General features: G+C 25.8%; 2 protein-coding genes across 5 annotated transcripts in view; one reads left to right on the top strand and one right to left on the bottom strand.

Moving 5' to 3' along the window:
- Positions 1-7,433, bottom strand: part of Arfgap2 (ADP-ribosylation factor GTPase activating protein 2) — a 15,152-nt gene extending 7,719 nt beyond the window's left edge. Inside the window, exons 1-10 of one of the 4 annotated variants that reach the window (NM_001135900.1) lie at positions 7,210-7,433; positions 6,983-7,074; positions 5,065-5,256; positions 4,851-4,982; positions 4,109-4,243; positions 3,919-4,035; positions 3,088-3,240; positions 2,882-3,012; positions 2,664-2,810; positions 1,840-2,155 (exon numbers count right to left, since the gene is read on the bottom strand). In NM_001135900.1, coding sequence (NP_001129372.1) covers positions 1,840-2,155; positions 2,664-2,810; positions 2,882-3,012; positions 3,088-3,240; positions 3,919-4,035; positions 4,109-4,243; positions 4,851-4,982; positions 5,065-5,256; positions 6,983-7,057 — 1,398 coding nt within the window. In that variant the 5' untranslated portion in view covers positions 7,058-7,074; positions 7,210-7,433. Of the gene's footprint in view, positions 1-1,839; positions 2,156-2,663; positions 2,811-2,881; positions 3,013-3,087; positions 3,241-3,918; positions 4,036-4,108; positions 4,244-4,850; positions 4,983-5,064; positions 5,257-6,982 lie in introns of all 4 variants that reach the window. The other 3 variants (XM_029491047.1, XM_029491049.1, XM_029491048.1) reach the window with 3 other exon arrangements.
- Positions 7,434-7,639: 206 nt separating this feature from the next.
- LOC100160695 (FAST kinase domain-containing protein 1, mitochondrial) lies at positions 7,640-13,172 on the top strand. The gene is made up of 11 exons (XM_001945417.5): positions 7,640-7,833; positions 8,618-9,382; positions 9,450-9,736; positions 9,833-10,191; positions 10,323-10,644; positions 11,712-11,863; positions 11,935-12,177; positions 12,236-12,386; positions 12,466-12,589; positions 12,655-12,826; positions 12,881-13,172. The coding sequence occupies exons 1-11, from the start codon at positions 7,830-7,832 to the stop codon at positions 13,083-13,085; spliced, it is 2,784 nt and encodes a 927-aa protein (XP_001945452.2). The 5' UTR covers positions 7,640-7,829; the 3' UTR covers positions 13,086-13,172.
- The last annotated feature ends 3,687 nt before the right edge of the window (positions 13,173-16,859 follow it).

Raw genomic sequence — 16,859 nt, 5'->3', positions numbered from 1 at the left:
CGCTGTAATAAAGCCTATACCTATTATCTTGTGCTAACCGTTGACAAATACTGAAATACTATAATTATATGTGTCTAATACAGTAATACACAATAATTGTCTGACAATAGTAACAAATATGATAAATTCACTACTTACCAACCACTTATATTTATCATTTATTATACCTGTATAATTACAGATACCTACATGATTTATTTTATACAAAAAAAAAATTATATAAAAAAAAGGTGGGTAAGTGGATTTCGCTCTGCTGTACAGTAGGTTACAAGTGGGTCACTGTATAATGGATGGTATTAAATTTGAATTCAATGATATAATATCATTGTATAAGAAAAACGATTCTGAGCGGAGACGGTATGTTAGTCTAGGTATAAGACATAATATTATATCAGGTACCTATAATAAATTCCAAATTAATCATATCATAATATTTATTAGGTACTTATAACGCGTTATACATCAACAAAAAACCGTGGTACTATCATAGATATATAATAGTATACTTTAGAAGTTTCAAGTACCCACGAATAATATTATACAATCACAACAAAATAACTAAAATAGTTATCCTAGGTTTTTAATATGTAATTTCGTCCAAATTTGTACTTAAAATGACTATAAAAATAAACTGCGTAAATGTATTTTTTAGATTTTTTGGTAACAGAATTAATTACTTACGTGGAATCTTGTTTTAAATTTTCAATTCTTAGATACAAAAATTGAACATTTTATACATTTTTAACTACAAAATAATTTTTCAAATTAAAATTTAATAAATTTTGTCAAAATTTGATCTTTAAATGCTTATAAAAAAAAATTGTGCCTATGTATTTTTAATATTTTTCAACTGATATTGTAACAATATATCAGGAGCTTTGTATTAAATTTATACACTTTTTGGCCCAACAGATAAAACTTTATTGATATTTATAGAAAAAAAAAACTAAAAAAATTGAAAACTTACAATGTCCGTAAACAGCTCAAAAAGAGTCAAATTATTTTAAAAATTTTATCGTATATATAAAATGCTAATATAAACATTCAGTGAAAATTTCATGTATCTACAGTCATTCGTTTTAAAGTTACACCAAAAACCAAAATCAATTTTCTCGAAAACAGATTTTGCGTAAAAATTCCCGTTTTTCCTTAATTTTTCTTTTGTTTTTCACGGCGCTTTTGAAAACTATTGGAAAACTTTTTAACCAAGCATTTTTACTGTCCTAAAAGGTGATAACAGACACAAAAATAAAATAAAAAATAAAAATAAAAAAAAAACACACATCATTGTAAAATCAATACATTCATCGTTCCACTCAGAATCTAAAACCTGGAATAACTATTTTAGTTATTTTGATGTGATTTTATAATATTATTCGTGGGTACTTGAAACTTCTAAAGTATACTATTATATATCTATGATAGTACCAAAATTTGTTGTTGATGTATAACGCGTTATAAGTACCTATTGGATATTGTGATATTTATTATAGATACCTATTAAAGGTCAATTTTTTTTTAATACCATAGATAAGTATATAATATATCTTATACCTAGACTGACATACCGTCTCCGCTCAGAATCTTTTTTTTTATACAGTGGTATTATATCATTGAATTCAATTTTAATACTATACATTGTGCAGTGAACTATTTGTATCCTACTATACAGCAGAGCGACATCCACTTACCCACGTTTTTTTCTTTTACTATTGATAATTTGCAACAAAATCAAGTATTTATTATTGTAATTATACTTTTATTACCTATATAGAATTACAAGTACCAAATTGATGATATACAAAGATTTATCCTACATGTTATACAAACATAACTTACTTGTGTTTGATTATCACCAAAATATTGAGTAGATGATATTGATTTAGCACCACCAAATTTTTTAAAAGCTTCATTATTTTCTGAGGGTTGAGGTGCTAAATTGGTTGATCTATTATTTCTACCTTGTCTTCTATTAGAGTTTTCATTAAGAGAGTCCCAATAATCATTTTCAGCTTCTTTGTTTACTTTTTTTGCTGGTTTTATATTATCCCAATCATTTTTAATGACATCGATGTTGGATGGCGTATATGATGATTTTAAACTTCTAATAGAGTCATCAAAGTCCATAAAGTCATCACTGGTAATTTGACGATTTCTGTCCAAACAATAAAATATAAAAAATAATAATAAATTTAAACTAATATACTTTGGTAAGAGTTTTATTGTAAGTTCAAGACCAATTTTGTGTTCAATTGGCCAAAATTTGACATTACCAAAAATATTGCGTTATTTATGAATGCCAGGCATGTATATTACAAAACTAGTAAATGGGTTTGGTGTTAGATTATTAATCAACTATGTTTATCAGAAAATTGTCAATTAATTAAGATTATAACAAATTAAATAGCATAGTGAAATTTTTTTTTTTTTTTAAACTGGATTTTAAATTTTTACTAAAATGATTAATAATAATAATAAATTAATGATAGTTTACCAATACCTAAATCTTTATTATAAATAGTATCGTCATTTAATAATTAGAGTTAAATTTTTTCAGGTTCTGAATCAGAGTAAAAATTTTATTATTTAAAACATTTAAATATTTTTATTTACAATTCTCTGCATTTGTATTTACAAAACAAAAACAAATGCATAAATCTTACTTGTTCATCATTTTTAAAACCACTTCAGGAGTTTTAGCTTCATCAAAACAATCGTAGAATTGATCTTCATTATGGTCTAATGTAGTTTGCTTTTTTACTTCTTTATCTAGTGTTGTCATATCATTTAATGCTGAATGACTTACAATACTATTAATAAAATAATGACAGTTAGTATTTACAAAAATCTTGTTTATTTATAGTTAAAGTCTTAAACTTACTTTTTTGAAGTAAATCCCATACCAAGTCTTTCTAATTGAGCAGCTTTTTTAGGATCAACTTGTTTTAATTTTTCCTCTTCTTTACTCTTCTTTAAACTCAAATCTTGATAGGCTAACCTCATTGATGACATCTGTTAATCATAAATCCATTTTTTAAACTGTAAGTTTGGTATCCATAAAAATATATATTATTCAATTTTATATACCTGAGTTTCTTGGTCTTCATTAGATTTCTCTATATTTTCGGTTTTTTCTGGTTCGCTAAATTTCATTTTATCAGCTAATTCTGCTTCTTTTTCTATATCAGCAAAATTAGCATGTACTTTCTGAGCACCCATACCTAATCTTTTGCCTCCCAACTAAAAGCAAACATTTATTTTACAATGGAATATTTATTTATTTTTTTTATTTTATAAACCAAAAATTGTTATACAGAATGTATCAAGAAGATCAGATTGTTATATACAATGAAATAACATTTGAAAATTCCTATTCTTCGTGATACACCCGGAATATTAAAATCATGTTGATAATCACTCTGGATTTTTTATTGACACGGAAACACGTGTGCACACTCAACAAATTGAAGGCTTGTGGATAATTATAAGATAAAAATACAATATTCATTGTAATATTTTATGTAAAATCCAAGAACCATTTTTGATGACTTTTTGTCAGATATGAAAAAGACACTTCACAACAACTGACTTAAACATTACGGCTATTGATGAGATGAGAAGTTGAATGAAAAATATATGAAATTGATTTGTATTTTACATTAATGATGTAGGTAGCGTACTGGACTGTGAATCAGTGAGTAGGTCACATATAGACCAAAAATCAGAGTGTAGGTTGTGTACCGATTTTTTTTATACGTGATCTGTTTATTTTAATATAAAACTATACATTAATTACAGTTCCAAATAAAATTGTATAAGAATGTATTAGAAATAATTATTGGCAAAATAAAGTTTAGAACAATACAAAATACATACTAACTAATTTGTTATTATTCTGTATCTAAGTTGTTTACTTACACCGGATCTTTTACTATGTGCTTGACGACCTCCTAATAAAGTTTTATGATCTATTGATTTTTGTGCTGCATCGTTTAAGATTTTAGTGCCTCCAAGAAGTGTTGTATCACCATTATCCTAAAAATAATATATTTTTCAAAACTGAACAATATAAATAATTATATAAAAAAAAAAAATTGATCACACATACTTGTTTAGGAGAAGTAAATGGCATAAAATTGTTACTTAAAAAGTTGTCATTACACGAATTAACATTAGTTGTATGTTGTTCAAAGAAATCTACTGGTTTCACTTCAATTGTTTCCTGTGATTGGTCCAAAAACAACTAAATAAAACATAAGTATAATGATTAAAACCCCTGCATACATGTTACGTATATACTATTTTTTTGTGGATATATTATCTCGTCTTTGTGTCAGTAGAAAATGGTCAATAATGTGTGTGTGTGTTATAGCAATATATACCAGATACTATTACCCTGTTCAGTGAGAGAACGCCCGCCCAAAAATTGGTCTTCGGCACATCCCCACCCAATACCCTGCAATTTGGGAACTGGCTTCAGTAGCCGGGTGAAACGGGGGGGATGCACAGAATCTATGAGTTCTCTCGCTGAACTGAGTATAGTAAACACATATTACAATCAAATGCACATACGTCATAAATTTTTTTTTTATAAAAACAAATAGTTAGCTATAAGACTTCTATGGGATTTTATTTACATACATTAAAACCTCCCTTAACGGACACATCCAAATTGCGGACAATTTTTTGAGGATACACTACAAAATTTCTACAAGCTGAACACTATATAGTGGACAAAATTTCAGTAACCGAGAGTGTCTAGTATTTAGAGGTTCCATTGTATATTTCCATCAAAAAATTAGCAGTAACAATACATAAATAAATAAAACTTTTTTTGGGGTATAAAATACCTGTGTTCCATAAGTTATCATTGCTTGTTTAGCATTTTGTAGAAGTTTATCTCTGTATAGTTGAGCAGCTCTGGAATTATATTTTTGCTGTGCATCTTTGGACATGCAATTATGTTGCCTGAAGAAAACTGTCTATAAAATATCATATAATATAAGTTATAAGTATATAATGTTAAAATCTATAAAGCTATATAAAAATAAAAGTTCTTAATACAGCATTTGAATTTCCACCCAATTGCATTTGCCGCATTTGCAACCATGTCCAATTTGTGTCTAATTGAGTAGACCTTACAAAAGTCAAATGAACTCCCAAGCTCCTATGCACTGCAGAACAATCCAAACAAATAAACACACCATATGTAATACTCGACCATGTTGGATTTTTTGAATTACAGTCAAAACATGTCTGAAACAGTTATATATTGATTTATCTTCAAAGTTGATGAACAATAAAAGCTAATTTGTATTTAATATTTAATGGTAATCAATTGGTGTATAGGTATTAAAGTTTATAGTTTATTTAGTTAAATAAGTAGACATAATCAATATTATGAGTTTACTTGTGCACATTATAATAAGTTACTAGTAGAAAAAAAGTACATTTTGAATATTATACTTTTGTAATTTCAATTAATGTACAAGCATTAACCAAAATCATCTATACAGGTGATTTTTTAAGCATACTAACCCCCATTTTCCCTTTAAAGTACAATTATTCTTATTCTGGTTTTTAGAATTTGTAAGTATACCTAGACTATATTTTCAAATTTCTGATATAGACCATAGTGTCCTGTGATAATACAAACCTATATTTTTCAAATGAGAAAGCTTCTTTTTTACTGCAAACTACTTAACAGATAATTTTCTTAAAAATGTTGATGTATCTAATTAAAAATTCTAATGAGTAAATCCTGAGGTGTTAAAATTTTTATACTAAGAATAATTATCCTTAAAAATATAAACTAAATGTAATATTAGGTTTGTTCCAACAGAGAATTTGTGACTAGTTGCCGACTGATCCATGATTGATTTACGGCGCATGCGCTACCGTGGACTGATCATGGATTTTGACCACTTTTGGAACGCATTTCTGACTATCCACAATACTAATCCACTATTAAGATAAGAAAAAAGAGCTTATATGATAACTGTGTCTCGGACTTCCAGTCCAGACAGGAATCCGCTTTGACTGTCAATAACCAGTCATAAACTGGTCTGATAACGTGTTGGAACAACCATCTGACAGTTTGAGTTAGCGTTTTAGGCAGGTTGGAACGGAAAAGTTTTACTACGCATGCTCCCGACAGTTCTATGATAGTTTGACCATGTGTTGGAACAAACCTATTAATTATTATACTTGGATCATTTTTACAAATTATTTATATTGATATATCAATAGTACTTAATAACTTTTTCAAATTGCTTAAGCCCTCAATCTGATTAACCCATTACCATAGACATAATATTATCATTAGTGAACAAAGTTATATAACTCAAAAACTACTGGCTTGAAGTTTGATTTACACATCAAAATTCTCAAAAAAAATCCGCTTAATAATTAAAAACAAAAAAAAATAGAGGTTCCTATTTGAAAAAGGGAATTAAGTATTTTCACAGGATCATCCTTAAGTGGTACAAAAGTCCCAAGGATTCAAAAAAAGGTCTTTAGATATATTTAAAAATTCCAAAATCTGAATTTGAATATATGCATATTTAAAGCATGGAAAATAGGGTGAGCATGCTTAAAATTTCATGTATAACTAAAACATAAAAACACCCAATTAGTGAAATAAAACTAAGCGAGTCAGGCAAAATATAAATTTAATTATAATAAATATATAGGTATGATTTATTTTTTTTTAAACCAAATAAATTTTTCTAGGGGAAATCATTTTACTTTCTGTATTAACATTGAATAAAATGTATATTTAGATATTATTTCATTTAATATATTTATAAAATATGAACTTATAAATTATCAGATTTTGATTATAATGATCAATTGATGATCAAGGTCTAATGCCTTGCATACAATTTACTATCAATTCATATTAAAGTTATATACATTTTAGACTATAGTACAGAGTAAAAACTTATAGTATTTAGTACAGTAGTATTTTAAGTATATTTACTTTATTGACTGGCAAGGCTCTAAGCCGCTGGAATACAATTTCTATGTCTTCGCTATTAACTTTTGCTTCAGACATATTGTTGATATTTAATGCTAATAATATATATTAGGCAAATTAATAAAGTTTTGCAAAAGTGGTAACTACAACAGTGTTGTAAATAGTATATTATTATAATTTATGATCATAACATAGAAGTAATGATTCAATAATTAATAATCTTCTGTTACCTGTAATTATGTTAGTCAATATAAATGGCAATAATGTAATGTAATTTTAGAACTAAAAGACTCTTTGTGTAAGACAGAATGCAATAATAATATCATTTGCTATATTATATTATTTTAATAATACCTTAAATTTGAAAGTTGTAAATTGTAATACTTATTAGTTATTACACAACTAGTAAGTAGTAAGCAGAGAAACCTGAGAAAGTGAGAAACTAGAATTTGTTGATAAGACAAAATTGAATCTCAAACACATTCAGTATGGCCGGAGATGACGTTTACCATGAATCATGATGATGTCATCAAAATATACAGAGAACTTTAAATTATTATTGAAAGTTTGGTACTATTGATCATTATCAAATTTTGTTATCAAACACATGTAACAACACAACGTTTTAATCACAAGATTAAAAATTAAAATTAAATTTATTTGAAATTTAAAATTTAAATAGTAAATTAGTAAATGGTTATTATTGGTAATTAGTAATTGTAATACCAGAATTATTAAAAAGACAAACTTATAAACAGACGTATACATATAAAGAAATTAAACGAAAAAAAAATTATTAAATATATTTTATTTTCACTTGTATCATGAAGTGTTATAAAAATATACATAAATGAGTAAGTATTGATATTTTTAAATATTTAGTTACAAGTATATAGCTAATTTTTTGTCAAATTTTAAAAACTATCCGTAGGTAGTCTCAAAATATACAGATTAAACATTAAATTAATATTGTTTCTGGCATAATTCTGTTTTAGCAACTTTTAGATTTTTAAAAATTTTTTTTTTCAAAATGTGTGTTTTAGGGTGCTTTGTAGGAAAGTAAACAAAAATGCCAGACAAACTTCTTTTTGAAGTTATCGATGAAAAAGTTCAAAAAGTTCATTTTTTTGTTACGCGAAAAAAAATACTTAGAATTGAAGAAATGAATTTTTTTAAACCATTATTTTGGAAGTTATAGCCAATTAAAGCTTGCGATTTTACGTTTATACGCATGAGCGCAACGTTACGTTTATCATGTCTCACGGTTTTTTTTTTTTTTTGAAACGTACGTTTCTACGTCACCCTGATGAAGTTTTTTAAGGTTTTCATCAATAACTAAAACCAAGTGTGTCCGGTTTTTTTTTCACATTCTTACAAAGCACCTTAAAACACATTTTGAAAAAAAGAAATTTTAAAAAGTTGCTAAAACAGAATCGTTCCAATTTTTAGTTTTTGTTTAGAATAAATACTTCCAAAGTGTAGTGTAGAATTTTTTTATAACAACATAACACCAGTAGTTCTTGAAAATAATAAAATTAAAGAAGTAAAACAAATTTATAATTTAAGCTTTTGGACTTAATAACATAGGTTGACAAAGATATGCATTTTAATATATTTTGATAATTTTTTTTTTTTCAGGTAAAATGACATTTAAACAATTTGGTACAAATTTAAAAATATACACCAAAATTATTCACATGAAAACAAGATATAAAACCATAAATTATAATGCTGTTTGTACTAAATTGTATGAAACAAATCCTTTAAAATTTGTATTCCCACTTCAGCAATTTCACAGAAAATATTGTTTTCATTCTTTTAGAGGATATGAAACTGATAGTGATACTGAGGATATTGAACAAAAACGAAACATTAAAAATATTATATTACTAGATAATAATGATACACTAGCAACAAAAATAAGTGAATGCAAATCTTTGCAAGACATTTTTGATATCTTGCAAAACAACAATAATCAATTGAATTGGAAAAATATCTCTATGGCTATAGCTATGGTTAGAGAACTTCAAATAATATACTACAGAGTGTGCATGTTTGAAAAGAATTTAAATTCTTATATCACTCCTGAGGATAGTTTTGAAAACATTTTAACAAATAATGATTTTTTGAACTTATTGAATTTAATGGAAGAACATTACAACTTTATGAATATCCAATGTTTATCTTACAGTTTATTGTGTTTACATAAAATTGGAGTTGATATAAATTCTACAGTAAGTAAAAAAATATCATATAAGCTGCAAAAAATATTGATGACTACTCCTGTAGAAGAAATAGAACCCTGCATATTATCCAGATTTACTGTATCAATTGTGAGTCATAGAGACCTTTTGGGTCTGTATATCCTTAAAGACATTTGGCCAATAGTATTAAAAAAACTAAGTGAGAACATACATTTGCTAACTCAAAATTTAATGTTACTTAAGACTTTTATTATTTGTTGTCTTAGATTTATGCGAAACTTATGAAGATATAAAACATATTTCCATATGTTTGTACAATTTGCCGTGGTTTTTAAACAAATCTATCATGGATAACTTTGTTACAATAGTTGAACACAGTTTGTTAAACAAACCCGAACATGATGATAAAGTTAAATGCTTAGTGAAAGTGCTGAGACTAATAAATAGTCCATACTGGATTAATCAAAACATTGATCTCACTCGATCTTTGTTGCTCAATTTACAAGGTGTTATTAAACACATAGCACTTTATGATATGATACAACTACAAATGGTATGGAATATGTTTTGATCACAAATTTAATCTAAAATCATATTCTAAAAATTATTTAAATTATTTTTAAAAATGAATAATTAACAATTGTTTAAGATTATCGTGAAACAATCTGAACCGTATCAGTTATTTGAGGAAATACACAATGAGACATCTAAATGGCTATCTAAAGCAGATGTTGATACTGATATCACTGTACTTCGACTATTATCTTGTATAGTACCATCTTCATCTGCATCCAGACGAAAACATATAGAATCCTTACTAAGAAAACAATTTTTATTAAACAATAGTTATTCTCAATTATGTATTGGACCCTTGTTCAATATTATCAGAAATTTAAAAACATCAGATTTACATATATGCAATGCTTATTGGTCAAGTGTATTGGATTGGCTAATATCTGGGAAACCCTCAATTCGTGAAAATCATAAGCTATTACGAATATGTAACAGGTTAACATTTTTAAATTAAATACCACAATAGCATGATCAGATTGAGAGGGGTGGGGGGGTTAATTATATTAACATTATAATTTTTGTTTTTATATTTTATTAGTTTAGAAAACTTGATTTTTTTTTTATAGATACATGAATTTTAATAACAATATGTCTGGAACATACAGACATTATGAATTTGAAAATCAAATGATCAATTGGTTAAATGAGGAATTAGAGCAAGGAGTGTCAGCAATAATTCCATCCAAATTTAGTAAAATATTTTCATTTTTTATAAGCTATCCTAATGAAAATATTGGATATGAAATGCCTGAAGTAATGGTTAAAAAAGTATTAGATACTGTTGGTCAATATAGTGTATATGATTGTTACATTATTAGTAGAGGCCTGAATACTGCATTTATTAATCGAAAAAATAAAACATCATTGCCAATGTTCTTAGATCAATATGTAAGTAGCATTCATTTATTTTACTTTAAACTGTAGTATTAATTAATTAATATGATAATAATATTATTATATACTACTTTTGTACCAATTGCATTCAATATACTTGTTTATTGTTTTGCCTATTTGGAATCATATATATAATTAACGAATAAACTAAAATATTAAAATTAGTAAATATGTATAATATAGTACATAATACACTATTTTATAATAATTAATAAGTACAATTCAAGATTAAAATGTGTTCATCATCAATTTTTTTTACCTACTTTCAGGAACATAATGTTTAAGTAACATGATTTTTCATATATTGTTGTTGGTGGATATTGGATATTGTCAATATTTGAAGCAGAGGTAATAAATGTTTGTATTTATTCCTGTTATAGACTCCAGGATTTTTCTTTCAAATATAACTAGTTCAATTATTTCTGAATACAAAAAATTGTCTTCTAAAAATTGTTTTACTCAAAAATAAGACTAAAATTTGGGACTTGTCACTTAGCACATTTCTGAGATTAATTCAATTTTTAATTTTTTTGCTCATAGCCTGTTATTGATTTTGAGTCTTCAAATTATAATATAATATATGAATATATTATGGTGTATATTCTTATTCCTGTATTTATCTTCCCAAATGTTAATTAAAATTTATTTCAAAGAGTTAATAATCATATTGTACTAAATCAATAAGTTATTCAATTTCATAATTAATATTACAATCCAAAGTTATAATATATAACCTGTCATTTTAAAGAATCAGAAAAAATACATTGAATGCAATTAGTATATGAACCTGAAATGTATTGAAAGCAATTGGTACATTATTTGTTACATTTTAAACTAGATAATATAGATATATAAACTGTACAATGTACATATTATATACCTATATAATTATATAGGTAATAATTATGTTTAGAAAATGACAACATACTGAATTGAATTGAATATATAAACTGATATATTATATATTTATATACAATAGATTTTATATCTTATACAATCAACTTTGATTTCTGCATTACTTTGTATATTTGTACTTAAATCATTTTTAAATTGTTATTAAGGTGAGGCTATGTACAGCACTTAACAAAAGATGTTTAGAAATTCTAAATCAAGAACCAAATTTAAGTATAGACCAACTAAATTCCTTGTATCGAGGATATAATCATCGATATAATGTTAATGAACCAGAACTATTTTATAAAATACTGGATAGGTAAATACTACATAATGTAATTTTTCTAATAACAAGTTTTTTTAAATATTTAATAACGAAATATTTTACAGGTATAAAAACTTTACATCTGAACATTTTTCATCTAGGACTATAAAAGAACTGACTTACAATTTAGTTGCATCTGATTGGTATGATGCTGAGCTCTTAGACAAATGCTTGGAGTATTTCATAAAAAATCACAAATATTTGTTAGCTGAAAATGTGGAAAAAATATTAACAGTATTTTTTTTGTATGGAGTTAATAGTGAAAAATTTATAGAATTTCTACCTTATGCAGCTGAAATCATTAACAGGTAAAGTTAGTCTTAAATAATTCATATTTTTAATTTAATAATTTATTTTTATTTTTAGGGATAAATTTAAAATGTCTGGTTTAAATTTCATGAGAGCTTCACTTGCTTTATGTTATTTTTATAGTCTACCTACATCCATAAAAGATTATTTATTTAGTGTTGAGTTTTTAGAAAAATTGGATGATGAGTTAAATAACTGTTATGCTAAGGTGAATTGTATATTTATATTTAATAAATAATTATCACTTGAACTTAAACATATTTTTTTTTATCAAAAAATATTTTTAGGCTACATATCCATTAAAAGTAAGGCAATTATTAATGATATTAAATAGAGCTGTATGTATTGATTATCCAGAATTTGATGTACCGTGGTTTCATACTAAGTATTGTGAAGAAATCCAGTCATTAGGTACAAAAAAGAATATCACAATATTAATATGCAATTAATTATTTATTTAATTATTTATTTTTTAGTTCCTAAACATACTGGTTCATTTTATTTGGACGTGGAAAAAAGAGTAGGTCAATTAATTAAAAATAAAGGTCATCTGAAAGCAAACTCTTTTTCTCCATATGGATACAAATTAGATTTTGAAATAATTCTGAATAACTCAAAACAGTTTAAGAGGGAAAATAAAAATGAGAAGTAAGTTTACATTTATTAAATATTTAAAATATTAATTAATACTTTTTCTACTAGATTAGTTTTGCTTCTTCTGAATGAAAAAGATTTGCGAAAAACTGATAATGATATGAGAGGACTTTCTAAATTGAAGCAAAGGCATTTGGAAATACTTGGATATAGAGTGGTATGGATTAAAAAATCTATATGGAATTCAATGTTTATGACTGAGCCAGAAGCTAAATTATCGTATTTAAAGAGTTTAATTTGGAAAAAACCTTGACAATTAAAATTTTAAAGTCAAAGACCATTATATTTCTTTGAGTATTTGTCCATTATGGATAATAAATAAAATGTATTCCTATCCAAATGCATTAATTAATGAAGTATAGAATATATAACTATAATTTACAATAAAATTAACAGAATACCGAAAGTTCATCAAGGTCATTAGTTAAAAATTAACTTCTTTTCTATAAAATATAATTACAATTTTAGTTGTCAATATACATTATTGATTAATGTTAATTAATATAAATACTTATTTTTGCCTACCTACTTTTTTATAATTCTTATGAATGTTTTGTCATAACGATAAGGTTTTTATAGAAGACTTATACTTTGCCATCAGTCTACTTTTACTTGAAAGTGGACATTTGAAATTTGATACTTAATTATAAATATTTAGGCATTCAGCAATACGGTAGTGTGGCGAATCTAAATGAAATAAAACAAATAAATGTGTATGCAATATGCTGAATATGCAATATGCAATATCCCAATCAAGAAGACGTTAAACCCGCGAGTGTTGTCTCCATCTTACAAATATAAATAGACAATAAGTATACAATTTTGAACATTTAAAAATAAAGGTGATTTATTTTCGGGGAAATACCAATTTGACATGGAAGTACGTTATTTTTAGAACAAATATTGAAATAACCGTATTAATATTTTTAAATTTTAATACAATTATACATTGATAACCGTATTGGCAAAAGTGAAATGACAATGACAGGTTTCCCTATCTATTTTAGATTCTGAGTGAAATGATGAATGTATTGATTTTACAATGATGTGTGTTTTTTTATTATTTTTATTTTTTATTTTATTTTTGTGTCTGTTATCACCTTTTAGGACAGTAAAAATGCTTGGACTTTCTTCAACAGTATCTTTTTTGATAGGAAAGTGAATCTAGTTGGTACTTTGCGGGGTTAAAAGTAAATTTCCAATAGTTTTCAAAAGCGCCGTGAAAAACAAAAGAAAAATTAAGGAAAATCTAAAAAATACATAAGCACAGTTTATTTTTATAGTCATTAAATTTGGACGAAATTACATATTAAAAAACCTGGAATAACTATTTTAGTTATTTTGTTGTGATTGTATGATATTATTCGTGGGTATTTGAAACTTCTAAAGTATACTATTATATATCTATGATAGTACTTGGATTTGTTGTTGATGTATAACGCGTACTTATACCTAATGGATATTGTGATATGATTAATTTGGAATTTATTATAGATAGGTACCTATTATTGGTAAATTTTTTTTTAATACCATAGATAAGTATATAATATGTTAATTTTATACGTACCTAGACTGACATACAGTCTTCACTCAGAATCGTTTTTCTTATACAGTGATATTATATCATTGAATTTAAATTTAATACTATCCATTATAAAGTGACCCACTTGTAACCTACTGTACAGCAGAGCGACATCCACTTATCCACCTTTTTTTAAATGGTTATTGTTTTACATAGATTATTTTAATTTTTAAGCGTAAATACAATTTTTTAGTTTTCCAAAAATTGGGTTTTTTTTTAATTTTCCCAAAACTTCGGTTTTTTTTCGGAAATGTATTATTTTAATATTCTCCAATTTTTCCACGATTTCCGAAGCTCTGGGAAAAAAACAGTTTTTTCCGAAATTTTCCCGAATTTTTCCGGAATTTTGATCCCTACCAAAAACTGTATAGAGATAGAACCACTCCGGCTGTAGTGATAGTTAAGACTCAGTGCCGTAACTACACTCCGTGGCGCCCTTGACAAATTTTATTTTGGGGCTTATTTTTGTTTCATTTTATAGGTATAATATTATATTACATTCTTACGTGTTAATCAAAATACTGCTATATATTTTAATTGTTGAGTCATTAGAGTTAATGAGTTATAATGGATCATTGATATGTAAGCCTTATAATACAAGAAATTAAAAATAAACAAAAAAACTCGATGTTTGTTATTAAAATATGTACATGTTATGTTATATAATACAATATTACAATAAATAATAGTCATTAATATTATAATTGTATTTTCAGTTCAGTAGTAATTTAATTTTCAGTTATTTTATTATCTGTAATTTTGCTTTCTAAAGTTTTATTTTATATCATTTTTTTTATCTAGAAAATTATGTATTCTCATATATGAGGGGTTGACATCATTTAATGATCAATTTTGGTTCGCTAGGTTATTAACTATAGTCCCCTAAAGTTAAGTTTAATATGCATTAATACTTTTAACTGAAATACCTTATTTACAAGAGCTAAATATTTTTTCTTGTAACTACCTTTTTGTATACTTAAATCGGTAATCTAAAATGCTCCACAAAAAAAATAACAAAATTGTTGGCAAACATAGTTCATTATTTATAGTAATATTTCGTGGTATAGGTACAATGGAGAGCAATTTTATTTTGTAATTAAATAATTAAATTTAATGATTTACCTACTATACCAATACCTACCTACTTAAATAATTTTTTTTTTTTTTTGAAAACTATTGGACGCGTTAAAATAATATATCTTGGGGATAAAGATGAGCCCTTTCCCTCCATAATCCGGGCTTGTTAATGATTGGTGCCTATTCTTTTAACATGAGTAATAGTTTGTTTTGGCGTAAAACTCGAAAAACTACGTTTTGATTTTCTAAATATCTTTTTTATTTATGGAAAAGGTTCGTTTAGGATTAACATGTCATTTTGAATAGGTAGTGGATTAAACCAGGAAATATAGTACGGTTTGATCTATTCTGATGACGCCAATCGATTTATTGATGTTTTTTCCTTTAGGGCGTTGGATGCGGTGATTTTCTGTCTTTATCTAACACATGTTGAACATAGGCATGACGACCTAAGTGACTGACAAAAATTAAGGTATACCTACTTAGTTGTTCAATTTAAAAAATGAAAAGATGTTTGAATATACAAGTTTACTTTGCATCGGTCGAAGTACTTTTTCAAATGTAGCAATAATATTTTGATGAGAATAAATATTTTAAATCTTTTTTGTAATGAGTAATTTTACTCTAAGATTAGGTACTTAAAAACATAGAAAAATGATTCTGCGTAAATGCGTTTTGTCTATGTTGCGCGTGGGCCATAGAGAGAAAATAAATAGTGTGCTGACTTCCTCTTAAGATGTATAATAATAATACTATAATTATATATAAGTATTTGGTTTGGGGATTGTTTTTCCCGATTACCTTTAATGGATGTAGTCAATACCTATATGGCTATAAAGATTAAAAGATTAAATTATATTATAGGTACTATATAATTTAATATTTATATTAGATAGGTTAAAAAAAACTTTTAAATAGGTAATCATTTGACATTTTATTGTATTCGTTGTTAGGTAGGTACCTATCTAGATTATTCAATAATGATATAATATTATTGTGTGATAAGTCCGAGGTCATAGGTAAACTTAACTATCTATAGGTAATGAATGTTGAATTGTAAACATGTTATAGACATTTAGCCTAAAATTTAGTCTATATTATAATATAATATTAAATGAAAACAAAATATGCGTAAATTATATCAGAAGGTACTAGGTATATAACCTCTGAACAATGATAATTACGATATCAGCATATTAATAACAATAATTTATTCTATTATTACCTATACACACAGTAACTGTGTAAACATGGATTTTCTCAGTGAAAATGAAAACAATGATAATAGATGAATATATGTTAAATATCAATATAAAATAGAATAGAACAATAATAATAGATAATAGATATGTACTATAATAATATTAT

Source organism: Acyrthosiphon pisum, chromosome A3 (assembly GCF_005508785.2).
Source record: "Acyrthosiphon pisum isolate AL4f chromosome A3, pea_aphid_22Mar2018_4r6ur, whole genome shotgun sequence".
Taxonomy (NCBI): domain Eukaryota; kingdom Metazoa; phylum Arthropoda; class Insecta; order Hemiptera; family Aphididae; genus Acyrthosiphon; species Acyrthosiphon pisum.
The sequence above is the reverse complement of the archived record's forward strand: the minus strand, read 5'-3'. Positions and strand labels throughout refer to the sequence as shown.